The sequence below is a fragment of the Coregonus lavaretus genome, assembly GCF_964263955.1.
Source record: "Coregonus lavaretus genome assembly, chromosome: 34".
Taxonomy (NCBI): Eukaryota; Metazoa; Chordata; class Actinopteri; order Salmoniformes; family Salmonidae; genus Coregonus; species Coregonus lavaretus.
The window spans coordinates 33451431-33469858 of record NC_140021.1 but is presented as its reverse complement, the minus strand read 5'-3'; the positions used below and the strand labels follow the sequence as shown (position 1 = coordinate 33469858).

The following is an 18428-nucleotide window of genomic DNA, read 5'->3' as shown; positions in this document are numbered from 1 at the left end:
GAGGTGCTGAAGTGTGTTGCCAGTCCGGTCCGGCCCGTTCCTGTTCCACGTATAAGGCCAGTGGTGTGTGTTCCCAGTGCGGTCCGGCCTGTTCCTGTCCCTCGCACCAAGCCTGTGATGCGCGTCGCCAGCCCGGTCCGGCCTGTTCCTGCCCCTCGCACCAAGCCTATGGTGCGCGTCGCCAGCCCGACCCGGCCTGTTCCTGCCCCTCGCACCAAGCCAATGGTGCGCGTCGCCAGCCCGGCCCGGCCTGTTCCTGCCCCTCGCACCAAGCCAATGGTGCGCGTCGCCAGCCCGGCCCGGCCTGTTCCTGTTCCTCGCACCAAGCCAATGGTGCGCGTCGCCAGCCCGGCCCGGCCTGTTCCTGCTCCCCGCACCAAGCCTATGGTGCGCGTCGCCAGCCCGGCCCGGCCTGTTCCTGCTCCCCGCACCAAGCCTATGGTGCGCGTCGCCAGCCCGGCCCGGCCTGTTCCTGCTACCCGCACCAAGCCTATGGTGCGCGTCGCCAGCCCGGCCCGGCCTGTTCCTGCTCCCTGCACCAAGCCAATGGTGCGCGTCGCCAGCCCGGCCCGGCCTGTTCCTGCTCCCCGCACCAAGCCTATGGTGCGCGTCGTCAGCCCGGTCCGGCTCATTCCTGCTCCCCGCACCAAGCCTGTGGTGCACATCGTCAGCCCGGTCCGGCCCGTTCCTGCTCCCCGCACCAAGCCAGGGGTGCGCGTCGTCAGCCCGGTCCGGCCCGTTCCTGCTCCCCGCACCAAGCCAGGGGTGCGCGTCGTCAGCCCGGTCCGGCCCATTCCTGCTTCCCGCACCAAGCCTGGTGTGCGTGTCGTCAGTCCGGCACAGCCCGTGCCCGGTTCACCGGTGCCTGGTCAGGTACCGGTCAGCTGCTCCACACCGGAGCCTAAGCAATCCGCTCCACCGATGTCCAGTCCAGCTCCAGCCAGCGGGGCCAGACCAGACCAGGGGCACTACGGGGGGGTTATTAGAGGGTGGTGGTCACGCCCGGAGCCGGATCCGCCTCCGAGGAGGAATGCCCACCCGGCCCTCCCCTGTTCGGTTTATGTTTGGCGCGGTCGCAGTCCGCGCCTTTGGGGGGGGGGTACTGTCACGCCCTGGCTCTGGGACTCTTATATGTTGAGCCAGGGTGTGTAGATTCTATGTGTTTGTGTTTCTATGTTAGGATCTAGTTCATGTGTATCTATGTTGGCCGGGGTGGTTCTCAATCAGAGGCAACGAGAATCAGCTGTTGCTTGTTGTCTCTGATTGGGCACCATACTTAGGCAGCCTGTTTGGCACAGTGTATTGTGGGATCTTGTTCCGTGTTGGTTTGTGTTTGTTACCAAGGACTTCACGTATCGTTTTGTTCATGTGGTGAATATATAATAAAGTATGTTCGCATTCCACGCTGCGCATTGGTCCAATCCTTTCGACGATCGTGACACCCTCCTTTTAAAGCTTCCAGTCTGTTATTCTAACTCAATCAGCATGTCAGTGATCTCCAGCCTTGTCCTCGTCAACACTCTCACCTGTGTTAACGAGAGAATCACTGACATGATGGCAGCTGGTCCTTTTGTGGCAGGGCTGAAATGCAGTGCAAATGTTTTTTGGGGATTAAGTTCATTTTCATGGCAAAGAGGGACTTTGCAATTAAGTATATGCAATTGGAGTATATGCAAATTGCCATCATAAAAACTGAGGCAGCAGACTTTGTTGAAAATTAATATTTGTGTCATTCTCAAAACGTTTGACCACGACTGTACAATTGCCACTATAAAACAGAAAACAGCATTAAAGAAAGTCTGAGGCCTATTTTTGAGAAAGTCCACTAAATTGTTGTTGAATAATATGAAATAAAATGAATACACAAAAAGTTATTACTAGTCTGCTTTTCTTATAATTGATTGACCCCATTGACTCCAAATGTGTTGTATCGTCTATGTGTTTTTTTTCAGTCATTATCCTTATTGTCTTGTTTGTATTCCGTTTAATAAAAATAAAACATGTTTTAAAAACAGAAAACACAGCACAGTATTAGATATCAGTCATTTCCACTCCTTGGGATATCTGCACTGTCATCTGCTTTGTTTACATTGCCCTGAGAAGTTGAAATTGGATGGGGGTCAAGGTACAGTCACGTGATTGTGTCAGCAGCCAATCACGTGATGTTGTTTACCTCTGTCCCAGACAAGTTTCAACACACCCCCTTATCTCTGCAAACATCTGCAACACACACACAGGCACTCACACTCACAGGCAGCCACTGCTGCACTGAGAGAAGGAAAACACTAAAGAGAGGTGTAGCTAAAGAGAGGTGGGTTAAAAAAGAATAAAGAAGAACAAGAACAAGAGACATTGTTGTTTGTTTTGCCGGCCGGAGTAATGGAGATGTGTAGTAGCGTGGTGTTGGGAGGCCTGGTGTTGGTTCTACTGTGGTTGTTGAGGAGACAGAGACATGTCCGTCTACCCCCCGGACCCCGCGCCCTGCCGCTGCTAGGCAACCTGCCTCAGATGGACAAACAGGCCCCCTTCAAGACCCTCACCAAGTGGAGTGGTGTGTATGGGCCAGTGATGACAGTGTATTTGGGGCGCCAGCGGGCCGTGGTGCTGGTGGGGTACGAAGCGGTCAAGGAGGCTCTGGTGGACCAGGCTGAGGACTTCATAGGACGAGCTCCTGTCCCCTTCATGGTCCGAGCTACCAGGGGATACGGCCTGGCCATCAGTAACGGGGAGCGTTGGCGCCAGCTGCGTCGTTTCACCCTGACCACACTGAGAGACTTTGGGATGGGCCGTAAGAGGATGGAGGAGTGGATACAGGAGGAGAGCCAACATCTCATAGACAGTCTGGATGGCACTAAAGCTGTGCCCTTTGACCCCCAGCCCTTCCTGAGTCGCACCGTGTCCAATGTCATCTGCTCTCTGGTGTTCGGCCAGCGCTTCGGCTACGAGGATGACAACTTCCTGCACTTGCTCAACATCCTCTCAGCCATACTGCGCTTTGGAAGCACCCCCTGGGGACAGCTCTACAACATCTTCCCCTGGCTGATGGAACGCCTGCCTGGTCGGCAGCAAGTCGTGTTCGGCCAGGTGGACGAGCTGAGAGGCTTTGTGATGAAAAAGATCCATGAGCACCAGGAAACCATGGACCCAGGCAACCCTAGAGACTTCATAGACTGCTTCCTTACCAAACTCAACCAGGAGAAGGATGTGTCCTCCTCTGAGTTCCATTATGAGAACCTGGTGTCCACAGTGTTGAACCTCTTCCTGGCAGGAACAGAGACCACCAGCACCACTCTCAGATACGCCCTCATGGTGCTCATCAAATACCCCAACATTCAGGAGCACATGCAGCAGGAGATCGACACAGTCATTGGACGACAGCGCGTCCCTCAGATGGAGGACAGGAAGTCCCTCCCCTTCACAGACGCTGTCATCCACGAGGTGCAGCGGTTCCTGGACATCGTCCCGTTCAACATCCCGCACTACGCCACCAAGAATATCTCATTCAGAGGGTACAATATCCCTCAGGGCACCGTGATAATTCCCATGATTCACTCTGTTCTAAGAGACCAGGACCACTGGGCCACGCCCACAACCTTCAACCCTGATCACTTCCTGGATCAGAACGGAAACTTCCAGAAGAACCCCGCCTTCATGGCCTTCTCTGCAGGTAAACGTGCCTGTGTGGGGGAGTCTCTGGCTCGTATGGAGATCTTTCTGTTCCTGGTGTCTCTGCTGCAGCGTTTCTCCTTCTCCTGCCCTGGAGGACCTGACAGCATTGACCTCAGCCCAGAGTTCAGCAGCTTCGCTAATGTGCCGCGCCGCTACCAGCTCATTGCTACCCCCCGCTGACCAGGAGGGGGAACTGCAGCTGTACCAGTGGGAAGATGAGGGGGAGATCAAAATCAAATCAAATTTTATTGGTCACATACACATATTTAGCAGATGTTATTATTTGCCAGTAATATTTACTGCTTTATATGATATATTTTCATTACCAAAAACAAAAACAAAACAAAAACATTAACTTAAAACAAAAGATTAAAAAAACATGACCTTAAGGGGCTCCTTTTTCTTCATTGAGGGTCTTTATAAAACTTTGTCATGGAATTTGTAATGAATTGTTCAAGGATGACATGTTCATGACAATACAGTAGCGTACATAAAGATAGTGTACATTAGACCTATTACTTGACATGTTAACCTCTTGATGTGTGGACACATATTGCGCTGCCCTATTTCTCTAAATGGCTCAGAGAAGCACATTGAAGGTATTTTAACAACCACAGCTAATTCTGTGATCTGTGACCCTTTTACAGGCCCCTGACATTGTTAACTTTTTGTTGCAGATTGGAAAATCTGTATCTGTTGTTTGACAATATCTGATGAAAAAATTTATATGATATATAAATAGGACAACATATGTGCTCTTTTATTCCCATTTGACTCCATGTGAACCAAATAAAAAGTTTGGCCTCCCTCCTTGCCTCTTTCCTCTGATGCCTGAAGATATCAATGTATGTTTTGTTTCCGCAGGATCCTATAGAAGCCAAATGCTCCCCTTTCCTCTTGTGTCTATCTATAATTCAATTTACCTAATGGGCAGCGCATGGTTACTGGTAGGCCCCTGAATCAGATGCTTCATAAGGTGACCACTCAGTGTCCCTGTCCCACTCTCAACATCACTCTGCCACTCAGTCACAGAGGCCAAGATGTTTCCCATCTGGATTCAAGCGCGGTGAGTTAGCACACTTTATGGTATGGGACCCAGGTGCCACAACAATCAATAGTCTCGGTTTGAGGAGCTGGCTGACAGGTCACTGCTGAATTGGGTTGTATTGTTTAGAGAAGTACATTTGGAGAACTGCAGATCAACTGTACTTTGATTGACTGCACTGATTCTGAGTCACATGACACAATTCTAGAAACTTTGTTGGTTTGCTATCTCTAGCTATTTGGTTTGACAAGCTGAGGTCAAAACTAGACCAATGTAATTTTATTGTTTCATGCTACTTAGCTATTTTTTGTCATCTTTATACTCTGGGGAGCTCGGGGAGTGCACATTTGTGGAGGATGTTCTTGTGATCTAGACATAGCCAGAGCAATAAAGCATGCCAGATTTGTTGCGCCATATGTAAGTCAAATGAGGTCTCTACCAGAGTGTACTGTAATAGTACTGTAATAGAATAGGGAGGTGATGAAGGGTTCAACTACTTTATTTAATACCTATATTACATTTTTAGGTAGTAAATACAGTTGCATCTTAAATAGCCCACTAATTTGTAAATAGACGCCATCAATCCTAGCCTGTATGTGTGTTAGACCTTTACCTGTGACAACATAGAGTGGATCCTGTCGTTACCACTTTGTGTGGAAGGGTCAGGATGCTGTCTATAGAGGGCACTATAACACTCTTGATTAAAGGCATTTTACCCTTTCAGGAATGTAAACAGTAGTGGGCAAGACTTCATTCATTTTGCACCAGTTCAAAGTTTGCAGATTTGTTTTTCAGAGGGCAACAACAAAAACAAAACAATTATGAAGCTGACTTTGTTTGCATTAAAGTATACAGTCCCATTCTGTCTCTTTTCATGTATTTGCCTATTCTGTGTTTTATTCCCCTTTAGAAATAACAGATGAAACCACTGTCTGAATGTGATTACTATACTGATTCTCAGAAATTGTGAGAAAACCATGACAGTGGATGTACAAAAATGTACAGTAAGTTTAAAATTATTTAATTAAAATGAATTTGTAGATAACATTCTCTGGTGGTCTGGTAGAGAGGAAAAGTGATGCACCTTTTCGATTTGGAAGGCATCTTTCTTAACCCCTTTTACATTACTCTGCTATTTCTTTGGGTTCACTGTTTATTTGCAGATTTAAGGTCAGTTATACACTGAACAAAAATATAAACGCAACATGTAAAGTGTTGGTCCCATGTTTCATGAGCTGAAATAAAAGATCCTAGAAATGTTCCATATGCACAAAATGTTGTGCACAAATTTGTTTACATCTCTGTTAGTGAGCATTTCTCTTTTGCCAAGATAATCCATCCACCTGACAGGTGTGGCATATCAAGAAGCTGATTAAACAGCATGATCATTACACAGGTGCACCTTGTGCTGGGGACATTTACATTACATTTACGTCATTTAGCAGACGCTCTTATCCAGAGCGACTTACAAATTGGTGCATTCACCCTATAGCCAGTGGGTTAACCACTTTACAATATTATTATTATTATTTATTTATTTATTTATTTTGGGTGGGGGTGGGGGGGTGGGGGGTAGAAGGATTACTTTATCCTATCCCAGGTATTCTTTAAAGAGGTGGGGTTTCAAATGTCTCCGGAAGGTGGTGAGTGACTCCGCTGTCCTGGCGTCGTGAGGGAGCTTGTTCCACCATTGGGGTGCCAGAGCAGTGAACAGTTTTGACTGGGCTGAGCGGGAACTATGCTTCCGCAGAGGAAGGGGAGCCAGCAGGCCAGAGGTGGATGAACGCAATGCCCTCGTTTGGGTGTAGGGACTGATCAGAGCCTGAAGGTACGGAGGTGCCGTTCCCCTCACTGCTCCATAGGCAAGCACCATGGTCTTGTAACGGATGCGAGCTTCAACTGGAAGCCAGTGGAGTGTGCGGAGGAGGGGGGTGACGTGAGAGAACTTGGGAAGGTTGAACACCAGACTGGCTGCGGCATTCTGGATGAGTTGTAGGGGTTTAATGGCACAGGCAGGGAGCCCAGCCAACAGCGAGTTGCAGTAATCCAGACGGGAGATGACAAGTGCCTGGATTAGGACCTGTGCCGCTTCCTGTGTAAGGCAGGGTCGTACTCTCCGAATGTTGTAGAGCATGAACCTGCAGGATCGGGTCACCGCCTTGACGTTAGCGGAGAACGACAGGGTGTTGTCCAGGGTCACGCCAAGGCTCTTCGCACTCTGGGAGGAGGACACAACGGAGTTGTCAACCGTGATGGCGAGATCATGGAACGGGCAGTCCTTCCCCGGGAGGAAGAGCAGCTCCGTCTTGCCAGGGTTCAGCTTGAGGTGGTGATCCGTCATCCATACTGATATGTCGGCCAGACATGCAGAGATGCGATTCGCCACCTGGTTATCAGAAGGGGGAAAGGAGAAGATGAGTTGTGTATCGTCAGCGTAGCAATGATAGGAGAGGCCATGTGAGGATATGACAGAGCCAAGTGACTTGGTGTATAGGGAGAAAAGGAGAGGGCCTAGAACTGAGCCCTGGGGGACACCAGTGGTGAGAGCACGTGGTGCGGAGACAGCTTCTCGCCACGCCACTTGGTAGGAGCGACCGGTCAGGTAGGACGCAATCCAGGAGTGAGCCGCGCCGGAGATGCCCAGCTCGGAGAGGGTGGAGAGGAGGATCTGATGGTTCACAGTATCAAAGGCAGCAGACAGGTCTAGAAGGACAAGAGCAGAGGAGAGAGAGTTAGCTTTAGCAGTGCGGAGAGCCTCCGTGACACAGAGAAGAGCAGTCTCAGTTGAATGACCAGTCCTGAAACCTGACTGGTTTGGATCAAGAAGGTCATTCTGAGAGAGATAGCAAGAGAGTTGGCTAAAGACGGCACGCTCAATAGTTTTGGAAAGAAAAGAAAGAAGGGATACTGGTCTGTAGTTGTTGACATCAGTGGGATCGAGTGTTGGTTTTTTGAGAAGGGGTGCAACTCTCGCTCTCTTGAAGACGGAAGGGACATGGCCAGCGGTCAAGGATGAGTTGATCAGCGAGGTGAGGTAGGGGAGAAGGTCACCGGAGATGGTCTGGAGAAGAGAGGAGGGGATGGGGTCAAGCGGGCAGGTTGTTGGGCAGCCTGCAGTCACTAGTCGCAAGATTTTATCTGGAGAGAGAGGGGAGAAAGAAGTCAAAGCATAGGGTAGGGCAGTGTGAGCAGGACCAGCAGTGTCATTAGACTTAACAAACGAGGATCGGATGTCGTCAACCTTCTTTTCAAAGTGGTTGACGAAGTCATCCACAGAGAAGGAGGAGGGGGGGATTCAGCAGTGAGGAGAATGTGGCAAAGAGCTTCCTAGGGTTAGAGGCAGATGCTTGGAATTTAGAGTGGTAGAAAGTGGCCTTAGCAGCAGAAACAGATGAAGAAAATGTAGAGAGGAGGGAGTGAAAAGATGCCAGGTCGGCAGGGAGTTTAGTTTTCTTCCATTTCCGCTCAGCTGCCCGGAGCTCTGTTCTGTGAGCTCGCAATGAGTCATCAAGCCATGGAGCTGGAGGGGAGGACCGAGCCGGCCGGGAGGATAGGGGACACAGGGAGTCAAAGGATGCAGAAAGGGAGGAGAGGAGGGTTGAGGAGGCAGAATCAGGAGATTGGAGGGAGAAGGATTGAGCAGAGGGAAGAGATGATAGGATGGAAGAGGAGAGAGTAGTGGGAGAGAGAGAGCGAAGGTTGCGGCGGCGCGTTACCATCTGTGTAGGGGCAGAGTGAGTAGTGGCCTCTGTAGCTCAGCTGGTAGAGCACGGCGCTTGTAACGCAAAGGTAGTGGGTTCGATCCCCGGGACCACCCATACACAAAAATGTATGCACGCATGACTGTAAGTCGCTTTGGATAAAAGCGTCTGCTAAATGGCATATTATTATTATTTATTATTAGTGTTGGAGGAGAGCGAGAGAGAAAGGGATACAAAGTAGTGGTCGGAGACATGGAGGGGAGTTGCAGTGAGATTAGTAGAAGAGCAACATCTAGTAAAGATGAAGTCAAGCGTATTGCCTGCCTTGTGAGTAGGGGGGGACGGTGAGAGGGTGAGGTCAAAAGAGGAGAGGAGTGGAAAGAAGGAGGCAGAGAGAAATGAGTCAAATGTAGACGTAGGGAGGTTGAAATCCCCCAAAACTGTGAAGGGTGAGCCATCCTCAGGAAAGGAACTTATCAAGGCATCAAACTCATTGATTAACTCTCCAAGGGAACCTGGAGGGCGATAGATGACAAGGATATTAAGCTTAAATGGGCTAGTGACTGTGACAGCGTGGAATTCAAATGAGGAGATAGACAGATGGGTTAGGGGAAAAATTGAGAATGACCACTTGGGAGAGATGAGGATTCCTGTGCCACCACCCCTCTGACCAGATGCTCTCGGGGTATGCGGGGACAATAAAAGGCCACTCTAAAATGTGCAGCTTTATCACACAACACTTTGCCACAGATGTCTCAAGTTTTGAGGGAGCGTGCAATTGGCATGCTGACTGCAGGGATGTTGCCAGATAATTGAATGTTCATTTCTCTACCATAAGCCGCCTCCAACATAATTTTAGAGAATTTGGAAGTACATCCAAATGGCCTCACAACCGCAGACCATGTGTATGGCGTCATGTGGGTTAGCGATTTGCTGATGTCAACATTGTGAAAAGAGTGCCCCATGGTGGCGTTGGGGTTATGGTACGTATGGGCAGGCATCAGCTACGCAAAACGAACACAATTGCATTTTATCGATAGCAATTTGAATGCACAAAAATACAGTGAGGAGATCCTGAGGCCCATTGTGAGGCCCATTTTTTTTAAACGTATCTGTGACCAACAGATATCTGGATTCCCAGTCATGTGAAATCCATAGATTAGGGCCTAATGAATTTATTTCAATTTACTGAATTCCTCATATGACCTGTAACTCAGTTGTCACGATCGTTTAAAGATTGGTCGAACCAAGGCACAGCGTGATAAGCGTACATGTTTATTACAACTGTGCAAACACGACAAAACAACAAACAAACGATACGTGAAGTCTTAAGGTTACACACAACAAACCTATACGGAACAAGATCCCACAACCCACTAGTGCCAACATGCTACCTAAGTATGGTCCCCAATCAGAGACAACGAGCTACAGCTGCCTCTGATTGGGAACCACCCTGGCCAACATAGATCTAAACGATCTAGAAACTAAACATAGAAAACCTAACATAGAAACTACACACCCTGGCTCAACATTTAAGAGTCCCCAGAGCCAGGGCGTGACAGTACCCCCCCCCAAAGGTGCGGATTCCGACCGCGCAACCTAAACATAACAGGGTAGGGGCCGGGTGGGCATTCCGCCTCGGAGGCGGATCCGGCTCCGGGCGTGACCACCACCTATTATCCGCCTCCCTGTTGCGCCCCTGGTCTGGTCTGGACCTCGGCGCGCTGCTTCCCCTCTCCTTCCTCCCACAAAGTACCAAGCCCTGTCTGGACCCTGGTGTGGGAGACCCCGAACCTAGAGAGGGGCTGACGTCTGGGTCTGGACTGGAACCGCTGACTGGAGCTGGACCCGACGACGGTGGAGCGAACTGCTCTGACTCCGGCATGGAGCCGCTGACCGGAGCTGGATCAGGCACCGGTGGAGCGGACTGCTCTAGCTCCGGAGTGGAGCAGCTGACCGATGCCGGACCAGGCACCGGTGGAACAGGCACGGGCCGTGCCGGACTGGGCACACGCACCACTGGCTTGATGCGAGGAGCAGGAACAGGCCGGACCAGGCTGGCGACGCGCACCACTGGCTTGGTGCGAGGGACAGGAACAGGCCGGACCGGGCTGGCGACGCGCACCACTGGCTTGGTGCGAGGGACAGGAACAGGCCGGACCGGGCTGGCGACGCGCACCACTGGCTTGGTGCGAGGGACAGGAACAGGCCGAACCGGGCTGGAGACGCGCACCACTGGCTTGGTGCGAGAGACAGGAACAGGCCGGACCGGGCTGGAGACGCGCACCACTGGCTTGGTGCAAGGAGCATGAACGGACCGGGCCGGACTGGGAACACGCACCACTGGCTTGGTGCGGGGAGCAGGAACGGGCCGGGCCGGACTGGGAACACGCACCACTGGCTTGGTGCGGGGAGCAGGAACGGGCCGGGCCGGACTGGGAACACGCACCACTGGCTTGGTGCGGGGAGCAGGAACGGGCCGGGCCGGACTGGGAACACGCACCACTGGCTTGGTGCGGGGAGCAGGAACGGGCCGGGCCGGACTGGGAACACGCACCACTGGCTTGGTGCGGGGAGCAGGAATGGGCCGTACCGGACTGTAGAGGCGGACTGGAGGTCTGGAGCGGAGAGCTGACACAACCCGTCCTGGCTGGATGCCTACTTCCACACAATATGTGTGAGGCATTAGCACAGGCCGTACGGGGCTGTGCACGCGTACTGGCGATACAGTACGTAGCACCGGCGCAGGATATACGGGACCGAGGAGGCGTACTGGAGACCACGAGCGTTGAGCCGGCACACCCCGTCCTGGCTGAATGCCCATCTTCGCACGACACGTGCGTGGTGCTAGCACAGGACGTACAGGACTGTGCCAGAACACTCGTGGCACAGTACGTAGCTCCGCATAACACGGAGCCTGCCCAGTCACACGCTTCCTTGCATGAGTACGGGGAGTTGGCTCTGCTCTAACACTAGGCTCCGCCAACCACCCTTTTAGCCCCCCAAAAAAAAATTATTGGGGCTGTCTCTCGGGCTTCCTCCTCGGCCGGCACCTTCTGCGTTGCCGCTGCTCCCCTCTATAGCGCGCCTCCACTGTCTCCTCCCAAGGACGGCGATCCATTCCGGCCTGAATCTCCTCCCAAGTCCAGGATCCCTTCCCGTCCAGGATCTCCTCCCAGGTCCAGGCTGTCTGCTCCTGGACACGCTGCTTGGTTCTTAGTTGGTGGGATCTTCTGTCACGATCGTTTAAAGATTGGTCGAACCAAGGCGCAGCGTGATAAGCGTACATGTTTATTACAACTGTGCAAACACGACAAAACAACAACCAAATGATACGTGAAGTCTTAAGGTACAAACAACAAACCTATACGGAACAAGATCCCACAACCCACTAGTGCCAACAGGCTACCTAAGTATGGTCCCCAATCAGAGACAACGAGCTACAGCTGCCTCTGATTGGGAACCACCCTGGCCAACATAGATCTAAACGATCTAGAAACTAAACATAGAAAACATAACATAGAAACTACACACCCTGGCTCAACATTTAAGAGTCCCCAGAGCCAGGGCGTGACATCAGTAGAATCTTTGAAATTGTTGCATGTTGGTTTATATTTTTGTTCAGTACAGTGAGGGAAAAAAGTATTTGATCCCCTGCTGATTTTGTATGTTTGCCCACTTACAAAGACATGATCAGTCTATAATTTTAATGGTAGGTTTATTTGAGCAGTGAGAGACAGAATAACAACAAAAAAATCCAGAAAAACGCATGCCAAAAATGTTATAAATTGATTTGCATTTTAATGAGGGAAATAAGTATTTGACCCCTCTGCAAAACATGACTTAGTACTTGGTGGCAAAACCCTTGTTGGTAATCACAGAGGTCAGACGTTTCTAGTAGTTGGCCACCAGGTTTGCACACATCTCAGGAGGGATTTTGTCCCACTCCTCTTTGCAGATCTTCTCCAAGTCATTAAGGTTTCAAGGCTGACGTTTGGCAACTCGAACCTTCAGCTCCCTCCACAGATTTTCTATGGGATTAAGGACTGGAGACTGGCTAGGCCACTCCAGGACCTTAATGTGCTTCTTCTTGAGCCACTCCTTTGTTGCCTTGGCCGTGTGTTTTGGGTCATTGTCATGCTGGAATACCCATCCACGACCCATTTTCAATGCCCTGGCTGACGGTACATGGCCCCGTCCATCGTCCCTTTGATGTGGTGAAGTTGTCCTGTCCCCTTAGCAGAAAAACACCCCCAAAGCATAATGTTTCCACCTCCATGTTTGACGGTGGGGATGGTGTTCTTGGGGTCATAGGCAGCATTCCTCCTCCTCCAAACACGGCGAGTTGAGTTGATGCCAAAGAGCTCGATTTTGGTCTCATCTGACCACAACACTTTCACCCAGTTCTCCTCTGAATCATTCAGATGTTCATTGGCATACTTCAGACGGGCCTGTATATGTGCTTTTTTGAGCAGGGGGACCTTGCGGGCGCTGCAGGATTTCAGTACTTCACGGAGTAGTGTGTTACCAATTGTTTTCTTGGTGACTATGGTCCCAGCTGCCTTGAGATCATTGACAAGATCCTCCCGTGTAGTTCTGGGCTGATTCCTCACCGTTCTCATGATCATTGCAACTCCACGAGGTGAGATCTTGCATGGAGCCCCAGGCTGAGGGAGATTGACAGTTATTTTGTGTTTCTTCCATTTGCGAATAATCACACCAACTGTTGTCACCTTCTCACCAAGCTGCTTGGCGATGGTCTTGTAGCCCATTCCAGCCTTGTGTAGGTCTACAATCTTGTCCCTGACATCCTTGGAGAGCTCTTTGGTCTTGGCCATGGTGGAGAGTTTGGAATCTGATTGATTGAATGCTTCTGTGGACAGGTGTCTTTTATACAGGTAACAAGCTGAGATTAGGAGCACTCCCTTTAAGAGTGTGCTCCTAATCTCAGCTCGTTACCTGTATAAAAGACACCTGAGAGCCAGAAATCTTTCTGATTGAGAGGGGGTCAAATACTTATTTCCCTCATTAAAATGCAAATCAATTTATAACATTTTTGACATGCGTTTTTCTGGATTTTTTGGTTGTTATTCTGTCTCTCACTGTTCAAATAAATCTACCATTAAAATTATAGACTGATCATTTATTTGTCAGTGGGCAAACGTACAAAATCAGCAGGGGATCAAATACTTTTTCCCTCACTGTATATGTTTGTTGCTCTCAATACACAAGGCTTATTGTGCTTTCAAGACAACTGGGAACTCCCCCAAAAAATATGAGGTCAAATCATGACATCAGTGATCTTCAGGCCTAAAAGTCGGAGCTCTAGAAAGATGATGCTTTCAAGACAAATGGGAACTCTGAAAAAAACGAGGTCAAATCATGATGTCAGTGATCGTCAGGCCGGACAGCTGGAGTTTCAGACTTGGAATTCCGAGTTGGATGACCGTTTTTCGAGTTCCCAGTTGCCTTGAACGCACTGAAGTCTGAGATTTCCGAGTTCCCAATTGTTTTGAACGCGGAATTACACTCTTTGGTATGATGCTGATCCTAGATCTGGGCTTAGAGCCAACTTCTGCTTAGAAAACGCTCCTTCCTGACAAACCAGCTGACACAGTCTTTGCCTGATAAAGTGAAGTTAGGGTATATAAGTTATCCTGTACGAGCTTATGTGCCGAATACATTACGATGTTACAGGTGTCAAACTTATGGGCATGTGGCAGCAGTGTGTAGGAGGGAGGTTCCAAGGTGTGAGAAGTGTGCAGAAGGGCATGAGACAAAGGAATGTGTAGCATTGGGGAAAGTAGTGGTATGTGCTGATTGTAGGGGTGCCCATGGGGCTGGAGATCAGAAATATCCTGTGCGAGAGAGGCAGGTTGAGGTTTCCAGGGTAAGAGTAGTGAAGAAGTTGTCATATGCTGAGGCAGTGAAGAAAGTAGAGGAAGAGGGGTCAAGGGGGAGGAGTGGTGAGAGTAGTAGAGATGTACCAGTACAGAGAGATAGGACAACAAGTGATATATGTTTCAGTAAGATTGGATTTTTGGCATTTATAGCAATGGTTATTAATTGTACTGCTGGGATGGAACGTAAGTCTAAGAAAATTGAGGTTGTGGTGGCAGCTGCAGAGAGGTATTTGGGTGTGCGAGACTTGACATCAGAAGAGTTACAGGGAGTGTTAAGTGGTGATGTTCCATCATCTCAGGTTGAGGGCATGAGGTAGGAATTAATATATTTAAATAGTGGAGTGGGGTGGTGTTAATTATTAATAATAATTTAGAATTTGTGAGTGTAGTGTTAGATGGTAGGGTATTTCTTTATTTTATTTTATTTTTCAAGCAAAATATAAGGGAGTTGTACACCAGTCTAGTAGGTGGCGGTAATGCAACAAATTGGATGCCAACCGCCGTTAAATCTCATCGAAGAAGAAGAACCAGCTGACACACTAATGACAGACAGGTTTCGGGTCATGTCTAGAAGGGATGCAGCTAATGTCAACGTGACGTCAGAATTAGCATATTCGAGTCGCGTCGGGTATATTTGGACATAACCGCAACCCTTTTCCTAGAAGTGACCTAATTCTCCTAACCTGCTAAGTAAGCCCTCCTAACCTGCTACAAATAGTCACTTCTGACATTAGCGGTATCCCATATAGTCAAAACCTAGGTTTCGCGCGTGCGCTTTCGGCTATCAGGAATATGGCAGCATCCTGAGCACTGAGGGCGCAATTGAACAGCAACAGCATCGGATTGGGAAAACAAAAACACAACAGCCACGCATATTGGAGGGTGGGGGGTTGCGGTTCGGAAAATAATCGAATCTGGTCGCGAACATACAGGTAAATTAATCTGTGACTGCCACACTGCACAACTCCTTTCCTCCATGTTTGAGTTCCATATACACAGAACCCTTGCTAAGCTAGTTTGCATGGTTAACCTAGGCAGTTTGCGTGTTGAAGTGTGTGTTGATAAAAAAACCACTGCGACAGTTGTATGCGTCGCTTGTCATGAGATAGTTACAATGTGTATCACTGAAATGGCAATTTCGGCTTCCGTCTTTACTCGGTCTCGTATCTATCAGTATCCTCCCAACTTGGCCCACTCGAGCTGCACTTGAATGTGGCCCTACTAGCCGTTAGCTTGTTACCAAAGCAAAGCCAAATACACAGCGGCTGGCAAACGGGGTGTGATCAAAGTGAGTCTGCAGTTATTTATTAAAATAGACACCCATAGTTACATTACCTTTGATTGTGTCTACGAAAGCGTCTAACTAGTTTTTCTAACGGAAGTTAGTTGTGTCAACGTCTAGCATAGCTCCAGGTTAGTTTAATTTAAATCTCTGTAATTTGGATATCTTCCATCGAGATATAACTTTGTATCATGGAGTTGAGTAAACTCAGCTCTAGCAAGGTGTTTGTTGAACCTTTTTTCGGTCCTGACCAGTGTGATATGTACTATGAAATACATTTAGCAATCGGACATTGAATTTGATAGCAGCGTCTACATTCTCAGGCTGACCTCACTTGGTTGTGGCTGTCATGCATTCTCAATAGGATTTCGATTTTTTGTGAAAGAATGTAATTTATTTTGGGAAATTATGCGACTGCGTTATCAGTAACGTTATGTGTAGGTGATTTTGCTTCCTAGTGAGTTAGTGGTAACAATGAATGTGGGTAACAATATCTGTCAATATCAAATTTGTTGTAGACCAAAATAAGATTAGCTACATCCACTCGTTATCCAAGATTAAAGTTACCTTTTAGAAGTAGCCTTGTCATTGATTCTCACCAGCACCATTTTCAGTCAATCAGACACATAAGCGTATATCCACTACAAAGGCGGAGATCCATTAGGCCTAGTCATTGATTGCATGGATGCTATGGAACAGCGGTGAACAAGGATCACAATACCCTTTTCCCTAAAGTTATCAGTTTCAGCAACATTCCCAGCTGATAATATTGAAAGAACCCCAGTGGAAATGTTGAGGCACAGAATTCTCAAACCTCAAGTGTGTAAAGCCAGGCTTTTCTTCCTCAGTAACAGTGTTATTATATTAGCTATCATCACAGTTATTTATATGCATGTATTTTCCCCTTTGATGATCTGGACTTATCTGAGAATTTCCCCAAAGTTCAAGTTGTTGTGTTTCAAACCGTTTCTAGTGCCATCCAGGGAAGCGCTGTTTGTAAGATAAATCGAGCAAGTGATGATCAATACATGGGGAGAAGTTTGTTGTTACACCAGGCTCCTGGCTTGCTGACTGTGTTCCTCTCAGACAAATACGATTCAAAGTTGTAAGATTTGACTCTTTATTCCCATAACTGTTATATTTGTTATATCTGCGGCATTTGCATTTATCATAAAATCTTGTGCAGAACTCCAATAATGTTGTGTTATTGTACAAATGTCACAAGAAGGCAGGTTACACAGTCACCCAGCGTTCAGAGAGGCTCTGTGTAGTCAGCGCTGTGCACTCACTGCTTGGAAACCATACACTGCCTCACAGGTCGTATGACCCCGCTACTGTGAGGTGTCAGTACAATCCATTTGCTGCTCTGCCTTGTTGATTTTGTTTGTACCCTCCCATGGCAAGCTGAGGGACTATTTTCTCCAGGACCACTTGATGACCTAGTCAAGTGCTTTTCTCTGTAGGCCACACAAGCTCACAGTACGTGACCGGCAAGTGCTGAAGCGCGTAGCGCGTACAAATCGTCTGTCTTCGGTTGCAACACTCACTACAGAGTTCCATACTCCCTCTGGAAGCAACGTCAGCACAATAACTGTTTGTCGGGAGCTTCATGAAATGGGTTTCCATGGCCGAGCAGCCGCACACAAGCCTAACATCACCATGCGCAATGCCAATCATCGGCTGGAGTTGTGTAAAGCTTGCCGCCATTGGACTCTGGAGCAGTGAAAACGCGTTCTCTGGAGTGATGAATCACGCTTCACCATCTTGACAGTCTGAAGGATGAATCTGGGTTTGGCATATTCCAGGAGAACGCTACCTGCCCCAATGCATAGTGCCAACTGTAAAGTTTGGTGGTGGAGGAATAATGGTCTGGGCCTGTTTTTCATGGTTCGGGCTAGGCCCCTTAGTTCCAGTGAAGGGAAATCTTAACTCTACAGGATACAATGACATTCTAGACGATTCTGTGCTTCCAACTTTGTGGCAACAGTTTGGGGAAGGCCCTTTCCTGTTTCAGCATGACAATGCCCCCGTGCTCAACGTGAGGTCCATACAGAAATGGTTTGTCAAGATCAGTGTGGAAGAACTTGACTGGCCTGCACAGAGCACTGACCTCAACCCCATCGAACATCTTTGGGATGAATTGGAACGCCGACTGTGAGCCAGGCCTAATCGCCCTACATCAGTGCCCGACCTCACTAATGCTCTTGTGGCTGAATGGAAGCAAGTCCCCGCAGCAATGTTCCAACATCTAGTGGAAAGCCTTCCCAGAAGAGTGGAGGCTGTTATAGCAGCAAATGGGGGACCAATTCCATATTAATGGCCATGATTTTGGAATGAGTAGGTGTCCACATACCTTTGGTCATGTAGTGTGTGTGTGTGTATCTGTGTATATAGAGCTATCTCTCTATCTATGAATCATCTCCAGGAGGGGATTGAATGTCTGCTGTAACCAAGAAGCTTGATCTTGACATCTATACACTTAGCTAGCAAGTTAGTAAACCAAATTCATAGCTGGAGCCCTGAGCTGGATATCATTTATTTGACACATCTTAGATTTCTTATAGTTATACTTACCTTATAGTTATAAGCAGTGGCGTAGCCCGCAGCCCCCGTGAGGGTATACGGTGTAAATGGTATACAGTGGGGGGGGAAAGTATTTAGTCAAATCAAATCAAATTGTATTGGTCACATGCGCCGAATACAACAGGTGCAGACATTACAGTGAAATGCTTACTTACAGCCCTTAACCAACAGTGCATTTATTTTTAACAAAAAAAGTAAAAATAAAACAACAACAAAAAAAGTGTTGAGAAAAAAAGAGCAGAAGT

At 48.6% G+C, this 18428-nt stretch overlaps 2 protein-coding genes across 2 annotated transcripts in view; both read left to right on the top strand.

The window, feature by feature from the left end:
- The first annotated feature begins 2219 nt into the window (after positions 1-2219).
- LOC311109373 (cytochrome P450 2F3-like) lies at positions 2220-4477 on the top strand. The gene has a single exon (XM_084152226.1). The coding sequence runs from the start codon at positions 2380-2382 to the stop codon at positions 3847-3849; it is 1470 nt and encodes a 489-aa protein (XP_084008352.1). The 5' UTR covers positions 2220-2379; the 3' UTR covers positions 3850-4477.
- Positions 4478-15007: 10530 nt separating this feature from the next.
- LOC311109432 (dnaJ homolog subfamily C member 13-like) overlaps positions 15008-18428 on the top strand; it is a 68646-nt gene continuing 65225 nt past the window's right edge. Inside the window, exon 1 of the mRNA XM_084152324.1 lies at positions 15008-15250. The gene's annotated coding sequence lies outside the window, so the exon portion shown is untranslated. The remainder of the gene's footprint in view (positions 15251-18428) is intronic.

Coding starts and splice junctions, on each gene's coding strand:
- LOC311109373 (XM_084152226.1), top strand. CDS start 2,380: ATGGAGATGTGTAGTAGCGTGGTGTTGGGAGGCCTGGTGTTGGTTCTA.